At 40.4% G+C, this 23,258-nt stretch overlaps 1 protein-coding gene across 2 annotated transcripts in view; it reads left to right on the top strand.

Annotated features, from left to right (window-relative positions):
- The window catches only part of xrn1 (5'-3' exoribonuclease 1), a 40,085-nt gene extending 18,209 nt beyond the window's left edge, over positions 1–21,876 (top strand). The window contains exons 16-40 of one of the 2 annotated variants that reach the window (XM_061796294.1): positions 1,318–1,435; positions 1,578–1,673; positions 2,094–2,197; positions 2,341–2,475; positions 2,579–2,741; positions 3,213–3,326; positions 3,420–3,518; positions 3,597–3,712; positions 3,827–3,973; positions 4,066–4,155; positions 5,436–5,571; positions 5,681–5,737; positions 7,965–8,097; positions 8,211–8,280; positions 8,461–8,656; positions 8,755–8,844; positions 8,951–9,034; positions 10,009–10,089; positions 10,229–10,372; positions 10,586–10,706; positions 13,322–13,485; positions 15,144–15,257; positions 16,388–16,493; positions 17,626–17,807; positions 18,215–21,876. In XM_061796294.1, coding sequence (XP_061652278.1) covers positions 1,318–1,435; positions 1,578–1,673; positions 2,094–2,197; positions 2,341–2,475; positions 2,579–2,741; positions 3,213–3,326; positions 3,420–3,518; positions 3,597–3,712; positions 3,827–3,973; positions 4,066–4,155; positions 5,436–5,571; positions 5,681–5,737; positions 7,965–8,097; positions 8,211–8,280; positions 8,461–8,656; positions 8,755–8,844; positions 8,951–9,034; positions 10,009–10,089; positions 10,229–10,372; positions 10,586–10,706; positions 13,322–13,485; positions 15,144–15,257; positions 16,388–16,493; positions 17,626–17,807; positions 18,215–18,520 — 3,166 coding nt within the window. In that variant the 3' untranslated portion in view covers positions 18,521–21,876. The remainder of the gene's footprint in view (positions 1–1,317; positions 1,436–1,577; positions 1,674–2,093; positions 2,198–2,340; positions 2,476–2,578; positions 2,742–3,212; positions 3,327–3,419; positions 3,519–3,596; positions 3,713–3,826; positions 3,974–4,065; positions 4,156–5,435; positions 5,572–5,680; positions 5,738–7,964; positions 8,098–8,210; positions 8,281–8,460; positions 8,657–8,754; positions 8,845–8,950; positions 9,035–10,008; positions 10,090–10,228; positions 10,373–10,585; positions 10,707–13,321; positions 13,486–15,143; positions 15,258–16,387; positions 16,494–17,625; positions 17,808–18,214) is intronic. The other variant, XM_061796295.1, reaches the window with a different exon arrangement.
- Positions 21,877–23,258: the final 1,382 nt, after the last annotated feature.

Below are 23,258 nucleotides of genomic sequence, written 5' to 3'. Positions count from 1 at the left end.
CATGCCATTGGCACAAACACAGTCCCATACCGTCACAGATGCTGGCTTTTGAACTTTGCGTCCATAACAGTCCGGATGGTTATTTTCCTCTTTGGCCCGGAGGACACGACGTCCACAATTTCCCAAATCAATTTGAAATGTGGACTCGTCGGACCAAAGACCACTTTTCCACTTTGCATCAGTCCATCTTAGATGAGCTCGGGACCAGAGAAGCCGGCGGCGTTTCTGGGTGTTGTTGATAAATGGCTTTTGCTTTGCATAGTAGAGTTTCAAGTTGCACTTACGGATGTAGCGCCGAACTGTATTGACTGACATTGGTTTTCTGAAGTGTTCCTGAGCCCATGTGCTGATATCCATTACACATTGATGTCGTTTTTTGATGCAGTGCCGCCTGAGGGATCGAAGGTCACGGGCATTCAATGTTGGTTTTCGGCCTAGCCGCTTACATTTTACATTTCTCCAGATTCTCTGAACCTTTTGATGATATTATGGACTGTAGATGATGAAATCCCTAAATTCCTTGCAATTGTAAGTTGAGGAACATTGTCCTTAAACTGTTGGACGATTTTCTCCCTCCACTTGTTCACAAAGAGGTGAACCTCGCCCCATCTTTGCTTGTGAATGAATGAACAATTCAGGGAAGCTCCTTTTCTACCCAATCATGGCACCCACCCGTTCCCAATTAGCCTGTTCACCTGTGGGATGTTCCAAACACGTGTTTGATGACCATTCCTCAACTTTCTCAGTCTTTTTTGCCACCTGCCCCAACTTTTTTGGAATGTGTTGCAGCTATAAAATTCTAAGTTAATTATTATTTGCTGAAAACAATTAAGTCAGTTTGAACATTAAATATCTTGTATTTGTAGTGTATTCAATTAAATATAGGTTGAACATGATTTGCAAATCATTGTATTCTGTTTTTATTTGTTTAACACAATGTCCCAACTTCATTGGAATTGGGGTTGTAATTGCAAGGCACCATATTGTTAAAATCTATTCTCGTTGTTCATTCTCTGCTTTGTCTATTTTTTTACTTTGTTTGACATCACCACATTACCTGAATGAAGTTCATTTAAACTACAGTTGAAGAAAGCAAGATGCTGCTGCTACCCCCACCTATAGAGAGTAATATATTTAGACTTGAAAATAGATAGCACAGCCTGCCTCTCATCATGGTAGTTGGATGGCGAGATGGATGTGTCGAGGTGTTTGAATTATTGTTTGAATTGTTTGGTGTTTGAATTATTGCATCCATCCAACATTTCTTCTTCGATATGTCCAATGCGAGTTAATTTGTAATGTGCTTGTGTTTTTCAGGAAAGAAGACATTCCCATGGATGCCTGGCAAGTTCCACTAAACCACATTGGCAGGAGTGTGGATCACTCAGCTCTGTATTTTTGTGGGTTTCCCACACTGCATCACATAAAACACAAGGTATATTATGCATATCCTTTTTGTTTTATCACTGCTCACATTTAAATGATCAAATTTGAACATAGTGTAGGTTTCGGCCCAGTGCCAGTGCTATCTTCTTGTGCCTGTTCTTTGTCTTATTCTTGGTTTCACCCATTCTTAGTTTACTATGAAGAAGAGTGGGGTGATGGTATTCCAGCAGAGTAGCAGAGGTGAGAATATGATATTGGAGATCCTTCCCAGCCAGGAAAAACAACTGGTAAGCTCTGGTTAGTCTTCCTGTTAACACGGTGCCTAATGTATTGCTCATTATAAAATTATAAAACGAGAGATGACAAGATACTAGGTGCTTCAGCCAAATGTAATCTAATTCTGTATCAAAATGTCTGCATTTGGGAAAATAATTGTTTTGATTGACACCACCAGAGAAGTATTGTCAACATGTTCCTTCCAATATATAGTAGGTGTAGAACTACTGTACACAGTTTGTTTAATACTGAGATGTTTTTCACACTTGGTTAACTTGAATAGCTTCATGAGTGGAACATGAATGGAACCAAAATATTAGAAATCCCTACTCTCGCTGTATGATGCAATGCAGTTCTACCCCACAGAAATAAACTGTTGTGGCCGGCCCACTCATCTCCCTCCACCCTGTGCCCTGTCTTCTAATTAATAGCTTTGTGATGATGTTGCTCAACAAGTACTGGGGAAGTCGCTGTTTGTCAACTGGCCACATCTAGAGGAAGCGCGCATCATTGCTGTGTCAGATGGAGACACCAAGTGAGAAGTTAACGTTTTTTTCAATTTTTTTATTTTATATTGCAGAGGTTTCTTTAGGGTATTTGAATGCAAAAGCTCTCACTCGTTAACTAGCAAAAAAAACAAAACAAAAAAAGTACAATAAACTGTTTCATGTTTTACAGGTTTGCTGTAGAAGAACCACCAGGGGTCCAAAGAGCCTACCACAGGCCTTCCAGCCCACCCCCCACCGAAGTCACTATCCTCTCAGACAAGGAGCAGAGGGACTGGGTGAAAGACATCCAAGGAATAACAGAACAGTAAGGCTCAAACGCAAGCAAAAGCTTTTTAAATGAATGAAAAACACCTGCGTTATTTCAATGCATAATAATAATCCATAATCGATTATTATATATTTTATAGCTACCTGAAGAGGAAAGGCATCATTGTGACTGAAACAACTGTGGTTCTATATGGACAGCTGCTGACAGGAAGAAAATATATCCCCAAATCGAACGGTGTGGTTGAGTTGGAGAAACAGTGGGCTAAGCAGGTCCTTCCTTTCGCCTACCAGACTGTGGTCAAGGTAGATGCCAACAAGCCCCAATACATTAACTCTCACAGAACAACATAAAAACACACACTTGAAGAATCAACATTAAGTTAGTTAACAGCAAAGATTAGATATGGGTAATGGGGGGGATCACCAATGGAATGTGCCTGAACTCATGTTTCGACACAAATGTTGTAGTGAGCGAGCTAATTCTGAATAGTCGAGGTCTGCATTTACATAACTTAATGCAAAGTGTTGGTTGCAGCCAAGCTCGTTTGCTCCAAGGCTAATTGCTTATTATGCCATTCCCAGCAAACATCGATTATTCTATTCCATTCTAAAACGCTCATTTTTGTCAAGCTTTGTGAAGACATTCATCCATGTTATTAATTGTTCTTTATCAAATTAAAGGTACAATTGATGGTTAATTTTGTGCGGATGTCACCGTTGATGGCACATTATACAGTATCATCTACTTATAAACTCTGTCCTCACCTTTCCTAGGACATTGACGCCTTTTATTCATCTTTGACCTGCTTTAAGAGCCTAGAAGACCTCTATCCTCCACTAACCACCGTTTTCATGGTGGGACACCCTTACTATGCTGCCATGGGCGAGGTTGGTTAACTACAATTTCGACAGTTCTAAGACTTTGGATCTCATTCCAACTACAGCAACTGCATTTCCAGCGCTTGTTACATTTTTTAACAGGTGCAAGATTCGAGTGATGTTATCAACGATGGGCGTGTACGTGTGGTTTTCAATGTGCCACATGAGCCCCAACTAGAAGTCCTAATCCAGAACCAGCATGTAAGACGCATACGTATACATGAAAAGTGTCTCAAACTGTTTTTTCTTCTGAGTGTATTTGTCTTTTGTATTTTATAGAAGTACAGTGTGAAGTACAGCCCCGGGTACATTGTGGCATCTCGTCTAGGTATCAGCGGCTACCTTGTGTCCCGCTTCTCTGGAAGTATTTTCATTGGTAGAGGATCTAAAAAGAAGTGAGGATTGATTCACTCTTTAGAAACGGATGCATTTCAGAAACACATTTTTGCGACCACTCTTCCATGAATGAACCATATGTGCTTGATATCTCTCTGCAAATGCATTCTTAGTCCCTGTGGGGAGCAAAAAGCTAATGTTGGCCTGAACCTGAAGTTCAACAAGAAGAATGAGGAGGTTCCTGGATACACAAAGAGGACTGAGAAGGAATGGCTTTACTCCGCTGCTGTGGAGGAGCTTTTAGCTGAATACTTAGAAAAGTAAAGCAGAATATTGTCATTTAAGTGTGATTTTGAATAATTTATTCAAATTACATTAAATTGTTTCATTATGATCTCTTATGCTCAAATAGATTTTCTGAGGTATTTGACATGGTCTCCAGAAACGGTCATGATGATGTGTTCTATGAGGATGACATCTGGCCTGGAGAAGACCACAATGGGTAAATGCATACTTGTCTTGTACTTATTGCCATTTAAAAACAAATTACGCAGGTTTTACGTACGAGAAAATAATAATCTAGTCTTTATAGGTATTTTACATTTGGTAAACCTCAGATGAACAACAAAACATGGCACGTAGTATACAGTAACTACTTGTATAGCAGAGTACAGTGGTGGGAAAAAGTGTTTCCCCCTTCCTGATTTATTTTTTGCACGTTTGTCACACTTAAATGTTTCCCATCATCAAACAAATTAAATGATTAGTCAAAGACACAGAAGTAATGCAAAATGCACTTTTTAAATCTTTTTTATTATTAAGGGAGAAAAAAAAAATCCAAACCTTGATGGCCCTGTGTGGAAAATTGGTTATGGTGCAATGCAACACTTCATACTGTTTGGCTTCAAATCAAGACACAGTTCTCAAAATCTCGCAGCTGGAACTGTAAAGTTGACACAATGACACAGACATTAAGGCATACATTTGGAATATGTCTGCAGAGTTCGTGAAATATCAAAACAGACATTTTATCTTCAGTTAATGAAACACAGAATGAAAGTCCGCATTGCAGTAACTCTCAAAGGCCAGCGGGTGTCGACTGTGTCCCAATAATTGTTCCCATTGGGCATTTGGCGGTGCCATGCGTGCATGTTTTAATATTAAACAAATAGTTCATTGCTGTATTTGCGTCCCTGAAAAAGGCGGTGATTAAACATGACTCAACGTCCGGGAGTAATAGTTCGATCTGTGGCATATCCAAATCTATCGTTGTCCATCTGTCTCAGCTTGGTTTTATTGGAGATAGGATATCCCAACCTTTTGGTTGCTGTCTTCAAAAGATGGAAACGAGTCTTTGAAGACTGGAATCCAGATTTGATGGGGAAACTGCTAATTAGTTTAAGATCCAGCAGGCGTCCTTTAGTGGCCGTCTCGCACATCAGGGCCGCAGGGAGGAATACAGTTTATCAAGTTGTTGGTGGGGAGGAGGTTTTGGCAGTGACAATCGGGTCGGGCCCTAAAGGTTCTAGCACATTTTTTTCAGTTGGGTCTACGTGAGGACATTGACAGGGCACCTTCTTTCTTGTCTTTTCAGGTATTTTGTAAGCTATGGTTCGGGCTATTCTAATGTAAAATCCTTACCTTGAATTGAAAAGTTTGCTTTTTCATAATTTTTATTTAGACCCCATTATATGCACCACAAGTGATTTTCTGTGACCCTGTCTGCTTTGTAGGAATTGAATTATTATTTTTTTTGTTTTGTAATTTCCTAATGGTCCACAGGGCAGAAAAGGTGGCTGAAATCATTGCATGGTTGAAAAGTCACCCCGTCAGCTCCATCAGCAGAGCATCATGTGACTTGCAAGTGCTGGACGTTGCAATCGTGGAGAAAATTGAGGAGGCTGTGGAGAAAGCCAAGGTGTGATACACACAGAGCCTTTTCTCATATGTACAGTGTTCACAATATTATTCAGCTCTTTTACCACATTTTCATATTTGTTCTTTTCTATGCCTATGATCTACCTCAGGTGAAGAAGAGTACGAAGAAAGTTCGTGTCACCGTCAAGCCACATCTCCTGTTTAGGGTTCGTGATGTCTGTCTGTCATGTCTGAGTTTATACTGTATATACTTTATTTGCATTAAAGTCCCCTAAGTTACAGTATTTTCTGTTGTTTTATAGAAATCCTCCCATAGTTTTCAGATCTTTGTCCTTTGAGTGATACATTTAAGCAATGTACAGGAGGACAGAGTCTTAGGTACCTGCCTTACATATGTTGCCTTGGAAAAGTAGTCACCCCCTTGGCTTTTTTTTGTTGTTGTTGTTGTAATTTTTTGAATTATTTGATTGTTCTGCACAAAATTGTTTTGAAGTGAAATGAGAATATATATATATACACACACACACACTGCAGTGAAAACGTATTGGCCCCCTTGTCAAATTATATTTTTTTGCATAGTTTCCTCACTTGAATGTACAAGATCATTGAACTAATGTAAATAGCAGACAAATATGACCCAAATGAACTTAAAATGCTGTTTTTTAAATGATTTCATTTATTAAGCAAAACAAACTATTCAGTTACCAGGCCCTGTGTGAAAAAAGTAATGAACCCTTTGTTAAATCATGAATTAATTGTGCCTAATCACATTTTGATAAATTTTCACTGATCAGACCCAAGCCTGATTACCTCCAGACCTGTTCAATCAAGAAATCACTGAAACAGAATCTGTCTCGACAAAATCAAGTCAGACAAAAAATATAAAAAAGCTGCAACAAAATAGTCGTGAAATAAATTAATTGACATCAGTCTGGAAAGGGTTACAAAGGTCATTTCTAAAGGTTTAGAATTCCAGTGAACGATAGTGAGAGCCATTATCCTCACACGGAGAAAATATTGAACACTGGTGAACCTTCCCAGGAGTGGCTGACCTACAAAGATTACCTCAAGTGAACAGCAATGACTCATCCAGGAGCCCACAAAGGAACTCAGGACACCTTCTAAAGAACTGCAGGCCTCCTTTGCCTCAGTTATGACACAGCAACAAGGACGAGACTGGTCAGAAATGGCATGGGGTCGTCCAATATAGCCATTTACATTGAAACACTTTTTATTTTATTTATTTTAATTATTTTTTTGGGGGAGGCAAAATGCACCCATCAGACATGCCAACACGAAAGGCAGGAAAAATCAGAATCATCTTTATCATCTTTATTTGCCAAGTATGTCCAAAAAACACACAAGGAATTTGTCTCCGGTAGTTGGAGCCGCTCTAGTACGACAACAGACAGTCAATTTACAGAACACTTTGGAGACAGAAAGACATTGACAAAAAAAACTAACAGTCACTGAGCAGTAAAGCGTTGCTAGTTATCTGGTAATGCCGGTACATTTTTTTTTTTTTTTTTTTTTTTTTTGACAATTGTGCAAAAAGATGCAGAGTCGAGCAGTTCGAATGACTAATATTGCAATAGTCCGGTGCAATGACCAATGTGCAAAGGGCGCTGAGACTTCAAGGAGTGTATGCGGTTTAAAGTGACGAGTAGTGCGATAATCTGGGACAATGTTGGTTGTGCAAATGTTACAGATACTCCTCAATCAGTGTGCAAATGGAGCAAATGCTACTCTGGCATGAGTGGCCAGTATATGCAAATAGTGCAGCATGGCGAGACAACTACAGTGAGTGCACGAGTAATACATAATTGGCCCCACAGAAATGTGTCAACGAACTCAAGTCAAAAAATTGCCAGCATGTTGTGATGGAATTGTAGGTCAGGTGTTTAAGAAGTTGATCGCAAGAGGGAAGAAGCTTTTGGAATGTCTACTAGTTCTAGTTTGCAGTGATCGGTAGCACCTTGGTGACAAAGAAAAATTGTAGGGGGTTCTGGGGGGATCCCCCAGGCCCCCCGCAGATAACTTTTGGGGGATTTTAACATAAATTAAGCAATCTGGAAGACTCTGAAGAGTACAATAAGGCAACAAAAAAAAAAAAAAAATTATTTACACCCCTTCAGTACATGTTGATGTACAAATTTAAGATTAAAATAAAATTTGGCTCATTGATTTTATTTTTTATTTATTTATTTATTTTTTCTGGCCTCCAACTTGAGCCAGGCCCATCTCCACCTGCACCTGGTGCCTGCTTAAAGCGGTGCCACATGAATAGCATCCTCCTCTGAGCACTCTCATTCTGGAAAAGAATTGACTAAAACCATTGTCTGTTTCACTATTACCAACTTCAAAGGCTAATCCCAAATGCATCCTCCAGGAAAATATTAAGCATCTGTTTTTATGTTCTTTATTTCCTTGTAGCCCTTGGAGCAACAACAGGGTGTGGTCCCAGACCCCGATGCAGAGTATCGTCTGTTTGACCGCATCATCAATGTCAGAGAGAGCTTCACTGTCCCATTGGGTCTCAGAGGCACTATTATTGGCATTAAAGGAGGTAATGACATACAGTTTCAAATTCCTCAATTAGATTTTGGGGAAGAGAAATGCATGTGTGCACAAAGTAAGTAATGATGATCTAATTGATATTGTATATGTTTGGCATTTCAGCTGAGCGTGAGGATGAGGTTCTCTATGAGGTGCTGTTTGATGAAGAATTTGCTGGAGGTCTTAACATCAGGTAGTCAGAGCTCAATATGATGGGCGTTACAGTGCTTCGCTACATGATTCTTACAGATGCACCAATTTGGAATCTCGTAGTTCTTTCATGACTATGTAAATGTCAGAAAATATTCAATTCTGTCAGAAAGTTCAATATAATGCGGGTCGGATTCAAGACAGAACTTTCTGACATCCTCAGGTACACATCAACTCGTTGTTACCGCCTGCCGCCATGTGCTCTAATTAACCTATCGCATGGTGCCCGAATGGATCCCGCATTCCACAAACTCACTGCCATTGTCAAACCTCAGCCTGCTGCTGCCACTCACTTCAACTCACACCGTCATCTGGCCAGCCTCAACCACTCACCACGTTCTCCCTTTATATCCACACAAGTAAGAGATTATTTTTATATTGTCATTATTATTCTAAGAATTTCTGATGATTCCTGCAATTTGTCTTTGTCACATACACTTTTCCTTTAACCTTATAGCATAACAACAAACACAGTGGGGTAAAGCCAGCCTACCAAGGCAGCAAAAACTCTGCGTCTAAGGCTCACATCCAGAAACAACAGGCCAAGGTGAGTTTATATGCCTGGAATATACAGTCAAGACTACATTTAGTGACAGATGCAAACAAAAACAATGTATTCCTCGACTTTACATTTTCTCCACTTGTCGTTGCAGAGTAAAGAGGCCTATGCGAATGTGTGGCAGTCTCTGCAAGACTCTGCCCCTCCCCATAAACCTCCTGCTCACTGGCAAAATAATGTATGCTTTTTGTGTTTGTGTGTGTCTGTGTACAGTGGCGTGAAAAAGCATTTGCTGCCCTCCTGATTTATTTTTCATATCACAATTTTAATAATAATCAATAATTAAATTTTAATATCACATAAAGACAACCCAAGTAAAAACAAACTGTAGTTTCTAAATGATGATTGAATTTATTAAAGGGGGACAAATCCAAAACAATCTGACTCGGTGTGAAAAAGTAATTACCCACGTTTAATAAAAAGAACATCATGCCAACAGGCAAACATGGTGGTGGCAGTATGATTATCTGGGGCTGCTTAGCTCCTTCAGGACCTGGACCACTTGCTGTGATTAATGGAACAATGAATTTTGCTGTCTATCAGAAAATCTTGCTGGCAAACGTCCGGCCATCGGTTTGCGCCCTCCAGTGTTCTTGGGTTCTGCTGCATGGCAATGACCCAATACATAACAGCAAGTCCATTTCTAAATGACTCCAGAAAAATGGTTTTGGAGTGGCCAAGTCAAAGTCGGGACTGAAATCCATGCTTAAACAGGCAGTTCATGCTTAAAAAAAACAAAACTCCAATAAAACAATTTTGTGAAGAAGAGTGGTCCAAAATTGCTCCACAGCGATGAGAAAAACTCATACCTGTTATTGTAAATGTTTGATTTCAGTTTTTACTGCCATTGATGGCACAACTAGTTTATTAGGTTCAGGGGGCAATTACTTCTTCATGTAGGGCTAGAATGGTTGGGTATGTTTTCCCTTAATATGTACAATAAAATATTTTTTTAGAAACTCATTTGTGATGGATTTCTATTGTCTTGAGATATTAAAATTGATCTGAATTTGAAAAGCATTGTGGAGAAGAACCTGCACACAATCTCTTAACACAGGTCGTAAGATTTATTTAAATCATGATACAATTTAGTGCACAGGCATGTTTCCAAGTGTAAAAAATGTAGATCTTTTGTTTGTGTGTACTTTTCAGGCCTCTGTTGGTGTCATTAGGTTGTTGAAGAAAAATGAAGATGCCCTTTCCCTTATACCTCAACAGAACACAGTCAACAAGGTATCCACACACACGGAGGGTACATAATTCTCAAGTCAGTGATGGTCGGACTCAAGCTTCGCTTGAGTCTTAAACTGTCTGCTGACTCATCCTATTTTTTATTGTGCTGTTTCTAAATATGCTGTATTTATTCACTCAGACATCAACTGAGTTTGAGGACCTGATAGCCAGCCTTAAGATCTCCAAGGACAGCCAACAGACTCCTGCAAATCTTCCTCCACCCTCTTCACAAACGCCCACCACCCAATCAGATGTGCCTTTGTCACCACAGTCCTTTGCCATGGTGAGTCTTGCAATGAGAGCAAACTGATATAAAAACAATATATAAAACAATTTAATTTATTTTATTCTAGAAATATGAGTTGGGTTGTGGTTGTTTTTCTTTCATTAAAGACCATCTCTAAAATTAGAGTGGGTCTGTTCTTGTTCCTTAAACTCCACAATCGCGATAAGCACCATGGTACTAATATTCTGTTGCAACTGTCTGTGGTTGTAGAAGGGCACCATGGTGTTGAAGGAGATGCTGAAGATTGAAGGCACTGGAACAGGAAACTCTTCCCCTCAGGAAACTGCCAACGACCAAAAGCTAAACAAGAAGAGAAAATCTAAAAAATTAGGTAACTTTTTTTTACCATGTGAACGGTAATATTATGTCACCATATCAGCATGGTCCTTACCTTAGTAAAGTTAGCAAAGTAATATAACCAACAAAATTAGACTTCTATTGCCTTTTGATCTGCAGTTCTGTGAAAAAGTATTGCCCGCTTCTCAAATTCTTTTTATTTTATTTATCCCCCCCCCCCCCCCCCCCCCATAGTTTCACCACTTTTAAGATCACCACACAAATGTAGATATCAAAGACAAAGAAAACAGAAGTGAACATAAACGTATGGAAAAATATTTTATATGATGATTTTATTGACAACAACAAAAAATTATTCAAAGCTAGCTGGACCTATGTGGAAAAACTAATTGCCCCCTAAACCTAATAACTGGGTTGGGTCACCCTCAGCAGCAACAATTAAAATATGGGGGGCTGTGTGTACATTGAGGGGAAAAAATTACCGTATTTTCACGACCATAGGGCGCACCGTATTAAAAGGTGCAGTCTCAGTTATGGGGTCTATTTCTGTATTTAACACATACATAAGGTGCGCCATATTATTGGGCGCAGGCATGGTAAGACGTACGCTAGCTTAAAACATACGGTAGCATGCATCCACGCTAAAACAATGTTTTAAAAAAGGCAGCGGGAGCAAAACTGAGTTCGGTTGTACTTTATTGAAGTATTTAACAATGTACCCATGTTATTTTTTTATCAATCCTCATCCACAAATCCATCAAAGTCCTCATCTTCTGTATCCGAAATGAACAGCTGGGCAAGTTCTCCAACAAACAATCCCTCTCGTCATTGTCAGAGTCAGTCTCATTGCCGGTTCAGCAATGATGCCGGCTTTCGCAAAAGCTCGGACAACAGTCAAAACAGATACCTGAGCCCAAGCATCCACAATCCACTCACATATGGTGGCGTAACTCGCCTGGCGTTGACTCCCAGTCTTAGTTGCACTTGTTTTTCACAGCGGCTGTGAGATGGGCGCGCATGAAGTCACAGATCAACAGTGACTCATGGAAAAAAACCATCCGGTCTCTTTACATACACCTCACTCAACCACTCTCTCATTTTCTCCTCGTCCATGCAGCCCTTTTGATTGGTCTTAACGATGACTTCGGCTGGAAACCCCTCTTTAGGCAGCGTCTTCCTCTTAAAAATCACCATAGGTGGCAGTTTCTGTCCATTAGCACAACAGTAAACGCCGATTACTCGTGCCCCGTTGTGCGTATCGCTACCGTGGTGGTCCCCTTCTTCTCTACAGTGTGGTTCACCGGGATGTCGAAAGTCAGTGAGCGGCACCTCGTCCATGTTGGTGATGTGGTTGGCCTGGATGTGTTTGTCGGCAATCTTTTTACTGCAGTAGGAGCGGGAGATGGCCAGCTTTTCCTTGTAATCCGCCGGATGTTGCTGCGCCACGGTTGCCCGGATGGATAAATGGCGCCGTTTCATAAAACGAAAGCACCAAGACGGACCTCCTTGAAAATGTTCGATTTTCATTTCTTCTGCAAGCGTTATTGCCCTCAGTAGAATGGTGACTGTAGAGACGCTTCTCCCGGCTGTTCTTTGCTCATTAATCCATTGCTCGAGTTGGTCTTCCAACACGGGCCACCTCGCCTTGTTTCCGCGGAAACTCGGTTTCGTCTTCTTGACTTGGCGAAGCTCGTTTTCCTGCTTCCTCCACTTGCAAACCGTGGATTCGTTGATCTTGAATTCTCTCGCGGCTGCTCGATTCCCATGTTCCTCCGCGTAACTGACAGCTTGCAGTTTAAACTGTGCTTCGTAAGCGTGTCTCTTCGTAGGTGCCATTTTCGGGGGTCCTTAGCCAAATCGATGTTGTTTTGCACAATGCACATACCGGTGCTATATACCTACTGGGGAGCGTGCCTTTAGCGTCCTCTTTCACGCGCACCGTTCCCCCTTTACATCCGCATGCTGTCCTCAGTCACGTCCACCTTTCCTCTATATAAGCAGCGCGTTGGCAGGACATGTTCCCAGTCAGTCCAGCGGAGAGCTCATCAAAGTCACACACAAGGCGCGCCGCATTATACGGCGCCCCGTGCATTTTGGAGAAAATGTAAGACTTTTAAGTGTGCCTTATGGTCGTGACAATACAGTAACCACGGTAACCATTTTAGGAAATGGCTGCAATATAACTGGTGAAAAATGTAAGGGGGTCTGAATAGTTTCCGTACCCACTGTATGTGAAAGTGCATCCTGTTCTTTAATTGTTGATGTTGAGTCCATGATTATTGTGACAAAGCTTTTCAATTCAGCTCATGTGACATGGAAATAAATAACTGCTTGAAACACAACAGAACAGCAGAAGTATGAAACTTCATGCACCAATCACAGCATTCGCCTTACACACAGGTGCCAAACTGGTGCACTATTTACAGGACAACGCCTGCTCCCCATTCTGTCAGTGCCCTTTATGCATGAAAGCAACCCACAAAAAAGGGCCAAACATTTGTATCTTTTGCAGGCAGTGTAAAAGGGCCTGTCGGTGCAAAAGAAGTGTCAAAAGAACAGTTGCACACAACAGTCAATTGTACTTCTTACTGTTGAACAATGTTTTTTTTTAATTACCTGTTTTGTTTTGTTTTTTCCTCCTCCAACCAGCGGCACTCATGAATGTTCCCCATGGAGATGCAGTAGAATCATCATCTCCTGTGCCTGTTCACCAGTCCAACACTTTAATGGCCAGTAAAGTGTCAGAGCTGGCATGCGTATGTGTCACTTTAGGCATGGCACCACCAGAGTTCAGCTGTATTCACAACAGACAGGTAAAACTACATTGTCTCGCATCCAATGTCCTGTATCTGAAACTTCAAAGGCACTAAAGTCTCAAGTGGTCTGTGGTTGTACCTGCTCTTCATATAAAATCATTGAAACTAGTGATCCAGCGACATTTCGGCCACCGAATGGTTTCAGGCAGAAAAAGTTATCACCGAAATAACGTCACTTGCATACCCTGTCACATTAAACGTTGACAGCCGCTGTGTGCTTGCGTGTACACCTCAGAATAAAGAATCATTTACTGTTAACAAGCTATGCCCCAGAGAGCTTTGCTGAGTATGCAGTTGAATTGACTAGGAGGTCACAATATGAGACACGACCTACAGTCACGGTTTGATAATGACATAATTGTGACGTTAATCAACCATAACTGTGAACTAAGCATAAATGTTGATACATTTACAACTACTGGTAACATAAGCTTACATTAACAACAAAGATGGTCTTTTTTTACTGTAATAATTCAAATTTTCTTGTCGCAATGAATTATGGGAAATGTGTGGCTTTTCTGTCATCATGCTAGCAGCTACTAGCCCAAACTGGAGCCGAACTACGGCTAAATTCGATGCCAAGCCGTGGAGGCGATTCGCCTTGTGTCTGTTAAGTCGCTAATCATCGTCTCAATGACAGTGAATAAACTACACTTTTAGACAAGTCATCACAAAGGATGGGCTGAGAAACAAGACATGGACACACAGGGACGCTAGTATTTGCTAAGCTATCCCATGAAGTCACTAAACACCAAAATAGGTGATTACAGTACACTTGTCACATAGGTCTGGCTGGAAACCGCATTGTAGCGACCTTTGAAGAGCAAAATAGCAGGCAGATTAGCGCTGGAATACACGAGAATGGAGAGCCACACAGGGACCGGAAACCGGAAATGAATTCATGGCACTGCTGCTACGTCAAATGCAAAAATGGGCCTAGAAATTTAAAAGTACATTTAATATTATGATTATTTATAACCTTTATTAGTCCCTTAATGGGGAAATTTGCATCATTTCAGCAGCAGTAGTAGATACAGGAAATAGAAAAAGAGCATGCAAGAGAAGACATTTGGCTGCACATGCGCCTGGCATGACAAGGTTGATGCAGTACATACATTAAAATAACCAAAATTGAAGCCATCATTTATTAACGATTCTAGAATATATTCGATAATATACTGTAATAATTGCCCCACGGTAATGTTCTTGACATAGTTTTGAAAATATGGACATTCAGACTAATTGTTCTGGAAGTGAATTGCTGTAGGTTCGCAGCTCTGCAGTCCTAGCCATAAATGCAATTTTAGTAATAATTGGCATAGTTTCATAATTAATAATTGGCGGGTTTGATATTTTTATATTTTCATTCATGTAAAGCGCTTCGTGTTTTTTTTTTTTTTTCCTGAAATCGCTTACAAAGAAAGTTTGATTGATTGATTAATAATTTCTTTGTTTTTCGTCTTTCGGTTTTTGGCATTGGTTTCCTCAATTTTGTATTTTGGTCAAGTTTCATTTCGGTGCATCACTAATTGAAACCATTGGAGGATATTCAGCAGCTGGGTGCATTGCTGTTTTGTACAGCCGGACATTTGTTGTGGTCAACTGGGGTAGAGCTCCTCTTTAAACGTATTGCATATCATTGTTCGTGTCCACAGGGTGTTGCGTTATGTCAGGTTAAGCTGTCCAATGGTTTGACTGTTCATGGGCCTCAGTGTCAGTCAGAAAACGACGCAAAGGAGAAAGCTGCCTTCTTTGCCTTACAAAGACTGGTACGGCAAACTATTGTTGTTGTGTGGTTGATCAGAAACTGAGAGCTGGTTATTGGGTGTTAAATAATGTGAACGGCTACCTGTTTGATACACACGTCGGAAGTAACAAATTGACTCAAATTACTTTGATGCGATTGATAATTAGAGTCATCGATGTGAAGACAATAATCTCACAATCAACAATGATTTAACAAGGAAGGAAATGTGAATATACATCCATCCATCAATTTCCTTCCACTTATCTGAGGTCGGGTCGCGGGGGCAGTAGCTCCAGCAGGGAAGCCCAGACTTCCCTCTCCCAACCCACCCCATCCAGCCCTCACGGGGGGGGATCCTGAGGCGCCCAGGAGGCATCCGAATCAGATGCCTGAGCCACCTCATCTGGCTCCTCTCAAATGTGGAGGAGCAGCAGCTCTTCTCCGAGCCCCTCCGGATGACCGAGCTTCTCACCCTGTCTCTAAAGGAGACACCCAGCAGAGGAAACTCATTTTGACCGCTTGTATCCGGGATCTTGTTCTTTCGGTCACAACCCACAGCTCGTGACCATAGATGAGGGTAGGAACGTAGATCGACCGGTAAATGGAGAGCTTCACCTTTCGGTTTAGCTCCTTCTTTACCACAACGGACCGATACAAAGTCCGCATCACTGCAGACGCCGCACCGATCCGCCTGTCGATCTCCCGTTCCATTCTCAAGACTCCAAGATACTTGAACTCCTCCACTTGGGGCAAGATCTCATCCCCGACCCATAGAGGGCTCTCCACCCTTTTCCGACTGAGGACCATGGTCTCAGATTTGGAGGTGCTCATTCTCATCACAATCGCTTCACACTCGGCTGCGAACCGCTCGAGTGAGAGTTGGAGATCATGGCTTGATGTGAATATGCAGCACTTTATAAATTTCTGCTAGTGTTTCCATTTTACACTTCTACAATATTCCTAGGAAATCGCAATGTCCCATCATTGGTGAGCTATTTTCAGAACAGGCCCACAGCTACTTGTGACCTCTGCTATAGATCATACCACACAACACTACCTCATATTACAATTATTTGTTTTGTATTATTTAACTTTACGCATTATTTTGTAAATAGATCAGAAGTATTACAGTAAAACCTTTTATCACTTTAGAATTCACTGGGGTCAGGCTTCCCTCTTCAACCCTCTCTGTTCCATGGAATGGGACCTATGCAGCCTCCGGCCATCAAACCCATGCCTCCAGTCTTCAACCAGTCAGGTAATCAATTGACTTCTATCTAATTCTAGATAGGCAACTGTGTTGTTACTGCAAAGTTCTACAGCCGCAAAATTGTACACCTTCATGAGAACCCACTTCTTCAGTTGCCTGGATTTTATATTTGAGGCATGCATTTTTATATATTATACACTGGGGAAAAAATAATGGAAATATCAATATAAATGATTGCCCTATTCTGCAGCGTTAGCAGAAGTCTGGAGAGGGGTTGGGGAATCCTTTCGCAATCATGCAGTTTAATGCTACATTTACAGTTTCCGATATTAAGCCATTTTAGGTGGCTGCCCAATATGAGCCAAGCTGTGGTGGCCCTGTAAGAACCTGCACTGGCCCCGTACATTAACATTATATATACGTTAAAAACATTACGTTTTAGTGATTATTTCATTATTAGCGTCTTTGTACTGTATTAGTTAAGCCCCTTTAGTTTTTTTTAAGCCAATAACAGCTTTGGGTTTCACCTGTGAAAACTGCATTTGCTCTTTCGCAAACATGAAGACCAGAGAGCTGTCTATGGGAGAAAAGCAAACCGTTTTGAAGCTGAGGGAAAATCGATCAGAGCTATTGCACTAACATTGGGCATGGCCAATAGAACCATTTGGAATGTTCTGAAAAAGAAACGACTGGTGTACTGAATAAATTAGACTAGAGTTACTTCTTCAAACCAAAAATAGTTACTTTTGCATCAGTGTTTCTCACTAAGTACCAATTTTTTTTACGTTTAGATACTTACTGTCCTATGTTGGCATGTCAGGTCTGCACTAAGTTGCTCATTTAATGTGGCTTCAACTACACTCATATTTAAGTTCTTTTTTTCATGTTGATGACATCATTCTGCAACGTGTGTGGCGTACATTATCAAGTTATGGGTATGGTTAAGCTAATGCTTTTTTTGTACTGTGGATATGTAAAAAGTTACTATTTTCTAACTTAAGTACTTTTGAAATCAAGTAATCAGTAAAGTAACTCAGTCATCAGTACATTTTTCAAGGTAAGTGTGGCAACACTGTTCGCTGCTGTAACCACTGCTCACTTTGCTGTCCATTCTATTCTTCTTGAATTACTGTCATTATCAATCTATTTTGCTCCTTACACTTTGCATTGTTCTGTGTAGGCGGCTTGCTGATTCCTCCACGGGGTTGTGCTCCTGCCCCTATCTGGGGAATGCCTCTGCCTCCCCACTACCACCAGAACCCGCCATTCTATGGCGCAGCAGGAACGTTCCCCGGTGCTGCGCGGCCGCAACCGGTCACAACTTTGCCGATGGGCTCGCATAACCAGTTCATCCCATTACAGGTCAGCAATACAAGTCAACACAATTCATTCTGTTTGGTCAAATACTTTTTTCTCATTGGAAATAATAGCAATTCAAAGAATAACATTTTGACATTATTTAAGTGTACAAATAACTTAACCATTGTATTATAAGACTAGCCACCCCAAGGTTAAAACTCCATAAATACTTGATTCCTACTTCACTGATTTACAGTAAAACTGAAACATAACCCCCACAATAAACGAGGGACGCAGCTTACTTAAAAAACGGCGTTCGAAATCATATTTTGGCTCTTAGCCCTCTCTTGCTTTCTGTGGTCGTATCACTGATCAAAGTCCAAAAAGTAGCTCCTGTGTGGAGTTGTTTTCCTCCTTTCTCATCTTGATTTTGTTCCTGAAAATTATGTTTTGCTCTTAAACATCAACAGGTGACTAAGAAGCGAGTGTCAGCCAACAAGCACCACCAAAATACCAAAGAATTTTACTCCACCACCCGAACTGTGGCCAGGAATCAAGCCCAGAGAGCCCAGGACAGACCTTGCCAATCACAAACTCAGAGTCAAACCGTCAGAAAAGAGCCCTATCCAGCAGCTGCGGCCGACGCGGTTCCCTTGACGACGACGCCCCCTCGACAAAATAGGCCGGCCACGGGCCACACCCCTGGCTCCGCCTCGAAAAGGAAGCACAGGAAGTTGGCTGTTAACTTCGAAGCAGCTCAACCCTCAGACAAATGAGCGAGTGCGCCGACCTCTGCTGCATATTGCAGTTCCTCTGTTCACCGATTGATCTACCAATCGCACCCTTGTGAAATCAAGACTCCGATTTTAGCAACAAAACAGTTCCTTTGGATTTTTCCCGACAAATCTTTATGGAGAGGGTGTGATGACCTTGGACAAGAAGCTCTATGCGCTTTGCACCAGCGCCTGTCCAACGAAGATAGAGTACACGCTATGTGCATTAATAGCAACAGCGAGAAAACTGAGCAGTGGCTGGAGACGTTTGTCCTGCGTTGTCCCATGAGGAGCAATGGCAGCTTGTCTCTTTGGTTGTTTGGCCGCCCTCATCAGATTTTCCGCTCACAATTAGCGTTTTAGTATTTAAAGACTGATTTGAATACGTAGCACACTGCATTAAGAAACGTAACTCCACTCCAGCTTGGTGATAATTTCCTATTCAGTCTATTTGCTTTCGTGGCTGCTTTTTTTTTAAATAATTTTATTGATTTGGCTGCCACCCTAAAACTAAACATGTTTGGCATAATTGTAATTATATTTACCACCACAAGATTCCAACCTCACTTACGATGGTTAAGTGATGTTTTTTTTTTGTTTTTTTTTCTCTTTTTTACAATTGGACACTTTTTTAAGAGGCCAAGTGTTTCGAGCAAACCATCTTCAGAGATTTACTTTCAGCACAATGGGGCTAATGTAATACAGACGCAACAAAACATTTTTCAACCCTCCCGTCCTCATAAGTACATTTTTTTAGGTGTCTTGATTTTTATAAAGTTCTATAATTGAAGTGAAAATGTAAGACTACTAATGGATTTCTTTATGTAATCTAATGCATTTGTGTACTATGCTGGTGAAAGCGGTTCCTTTTGGCAGCCAGCCTGAATATCGCTAATGTGTTGATTATTTCCCCTGCAATTAAAGAGAAATAGTATAGCCAAGTGTTTACGTTACATTCACATTGCAGAAAGATGCTTTTAGAAACATTCTCCTCGTCTGAGTCTTTGTAAAGGTTTTGTGTTTGATAATAGAAATGTGTGGGAAAATTTAACAATTGAATTAATCAATTTCCTTTTTCGGTTTTATGCATGGCCTTTTATAAAAAGTAAAAAAAAAATAATATATATATATATATATATATATATATGTAACTTTAACAAACAGTTACAAGCTGTTTGTGTTGAGGCTGCAGTGATGTTACATTTTTCTACCTCGTGTTTGGAAGGGTTACAAAAATGTTCATTTGCAGTTTAAATTTAACACTGCTGTGTTGTAGGACATTTGTGTTGCAACACCGGCTGCTTTTTGGCACAGGGACGATACTTGTACTACCATTTCTTGTACTTCAGAGGGTATGAAATTAAGACACTGATAATTAAAAAGTAGAGATGTGATATGGGAGTCTACCTTCCAAACTAAAAAGCATTATTTTCTTTGAAATTAAACTTGATCCCAAAGTCCAATGTTCAAAGGTCTTAAAAATGCCACCTTGTTGTCAAAACAGCTGATGTAATAGTTTTTGTTGTGTAGAAATACTACATTTAGGTAGTTTTGCATTAATCTATGTCTATTAAGAAAAGGTACATAAATGAGAGTACCGCCACTGGGTTTATGGAGACCATAGCTGTGCCACAAACTGTGAATGCTGAGACAGTTGATGAACTTTTGGATAGTTTCACCTGGAAAATCTCAAATGTCATGAATGCTGTGGCTCCTATTAAGACTAAGACAATCTTGAGGTGACCTAGAACACAGTAGAGGAGTAATCGATTGCTCACTTCAGTCAAGCGAGTTTCCTAAAGCTCTTAAAGTAGCTGCCATTAAGCCTCTTCTACAAAATAGAACGCTGGACGCTTCCATGTTAGCAAGCTATAGACGTGTCTCAAATCTCCCTTTCATAGCCAAGATTGTTGAGAGAGTTATTTTTAATCAACTCAGCAATTTCTTGAACTTAAATGGACTTTTTGACAAATTTCAATCAGGTTTCCGAACTCATCACAGTCCGGAATCTGCGCTTATCAAAGCGCTAAATGATATAAGGTTGAATACTGACGCAGGAAAGGTGTCAATTCTGGTCTTGTTGGACCTCAGTGCGCCTTTTGATACAGTAGATCATAATATACTACTGAGCAGGTTGGAAACTAAATGGAACAGTGCTTAAATGGTTCAGGTCCTACCAGGAGGAAAGGAGTTATTTTGTAACCATTGGAAGAGTTCAATCTCATCGAATGGCAATGACCTATGGGGTCCCTCAAGGGTCAGTTCTTGGACCCCTCCTGTATATGCTACCCTTGGGTCAAATTCTTCAGAACTTTAATTTTGAGTATCATAGCTATGCAGATGACACACAGTTATATGTAGCAGTCTCCAGATGACTACAGTTCAATTGAGGTGTGGCACTGTCTAAAACGGATAAATATCTGGATGACCCAAAATGTTCTTCAATTAAACCACAACAAAACTGACATAATTGTTTTGGGCAATAAAGCAAAGAGGATTGCTGTTAGTAAATACCTGGAGTGACTCTCTTTAAAAACCAAAGACCAAGTCCAAAACCTTGGTGTTCTGATAGATTCCGACCTGACTTTCAACAGTAATATCAAATCAATTACTAAAACTGCCTTCTACCATCTGAAGAACATATCCAGAGTGAAGGCTTGCATGTGTCAAGCAGACCAGGAGAAGCTCATCCATGTTTTTATCACAAGTAGACTTGACTATTGTAATGGTCTTCTGACTGGACTCCCCGAAAGGAGCATTAAACAGCTGCAGCTCATTCAGAGTGCTGCAGCTCGGGTTCTGACCCGAACAAAGAGGTCAGAGCATATTACTCCCATTCTAAAGTCTTTACACTGGTTTCCAGTCAGCTTTAGAATAGAAGTTAAAAGTTCTGCTATTGGTCTATAAATCACTAAATGGTTTAGGTCCTGAATACATGAAAGAAATGCTAGTGGAATATAAACCCAGTTGGGCTCTGAGCTCCACAGACTCAGGTCAAATAGTGGAGCACAGAGTCCAAAGCAAACCTGGTGAAGCAGCATTTAGCTATTATGCTGCACACAAATGGAATAAATTGCCAACAGAAGTGATGTCAGCCCCAAGTGTGCATGTTTTTAAATCCAGGTTAAAACATTTCTTTTTTTTCCCCCTCCCTCCCCCCTCATGCTTTTTAGAGCACTTTTAAATATTTCTTGCACTGTATGCTGTTTTAATTGTACTTTTGTTTGTCCCCCCCTTCTTTGTGTTAAATGTTTATGATGTTTTGTTTCTCTGTTTTTAATGCTTTTAATCATGTAAAGCGCATGGAGTTACCTTGTGTATGATGTGCTATATAAATAAATTTGCTTTGCTTTAATCAATACAGTTATCCCCAAGCTGTAATCAACAAAAATGTATTCTATTTAGAAACTGCAACATTTTATAAAATATTGCGATATATACAGTTGAAACCAGATGTTTCCCCATTTGTCATGAAATTGCTAAACCTTGTCTGTTTTAGATCACTTGGGCTTACTAAAATTATTTCCATTTACCAAATTCCAGAATAATGAGTTTTTTAGGAAAACTTTCATTACTTTCTTTAAAGTTAGAAATTTGCATACAGTAAGATTACTGTGCCTTTAAATAATTTGGGAAAACCCAGATTATGGTGTGTTTTCTTTGGAAGCTTCCGAGTTAATGAGACACACCAGTGGATGTATTTGAACTAGGCACACCTGAAACACAATGTCATTAGAAAACAAAAGAAATGAGCCAAGATATCAGGAAGTTTGGACTTGCACGAGTCTGGTTCATCCTTGGGTGCAATTTCCAGATGCCTGAAGGTTCGTCTGTTCAAACAATTATACACTAAGCGGTACGGAAAATGGATGTTTTGTACATAATGTGCATCGTTGCGTATGGAGGGAAGCTTGCAAATTAGAAATGCAGGGGTGGGAGAATCATGCTGTGGGGTTGTTTTTCTTCAGGAGGGACTGCTGCACGCCACAAAATGACATCATGAGAGAGAACATTATGTGGAAATACTGAAGCAACATCTCGACCTCAGCCAGGAAGTTAAAGCTTGGGCACAAATGGGTCTTCCAAATGGACAACGACGCGAAGCATACTGCCTTAAGGATGATGAACTCTTAAGGATGTGCCTTAAGGATGATGAACTCAATGTTCTGGAGTGGCCATGGCAAAGCCTTGATATCTATCCTTTTGAAAATGTATACCCAGACCGGAAAAGGCATGTGTGAGCAAGGTGGTCTACAATTTGCCTCAGTGACACCGATTATGTCAGGAGGAATGGGCCAAAAGTATTGTCAGAAGCTTGTGGAAGGATATCTAAAATTCTTGACTCAAGTCATACAGTTTTAAGGCCATGGTACTAAATACTGTAATAATAAATGTATGTAAGCTTCTGAAAGTCATGAAAAATGGCCTTAAAAACATCCTCTCATTATCCTGGTATTTAGCAAATAGAAAATGTATTGCTCATCCTAATTGACCAAAAAAAACAGGAAGTTTAGTCCAATTTCATGTGAGAGAAATAAATGCATATCTTTCTTTAGTGTAGTCGTTCTAAAACGTTTTGAGCCAATTACCACCTCAAAAATATTTACTGTAGCTCTCCAAGTCTCATCACGGCCAACATTAAAATAGTTAAACAAAAAAAAAAAAAAAAAAGGCTAAGGTTTTTTGTCTGAAAAAACATTTACTGTACTTGTTAATTCAACTGAATTGTACTTTAAAAATG

Source organism: Phyllopteryx taeniolatus, chromosome 14 (genome assembly GCF_024500385.1).
Source record: "Phyllopteryx taeniolatus isolate TA_2022b chromosome 14, UOR_Ptae_1.2, whole genome shotgun sequence".
NCBI lineage: Eukaryota > Metazoa > Chordata > Actinopteri > Syngnathiformes > Syngnathidae > Phyllopteryx > Phyllopteryx taeniolatus.
The sequence above is the reverse complement of the archived record's forward strand: the minus strand, read 5'-3'. Positions and strand labels throughout refer to the sequence as shown.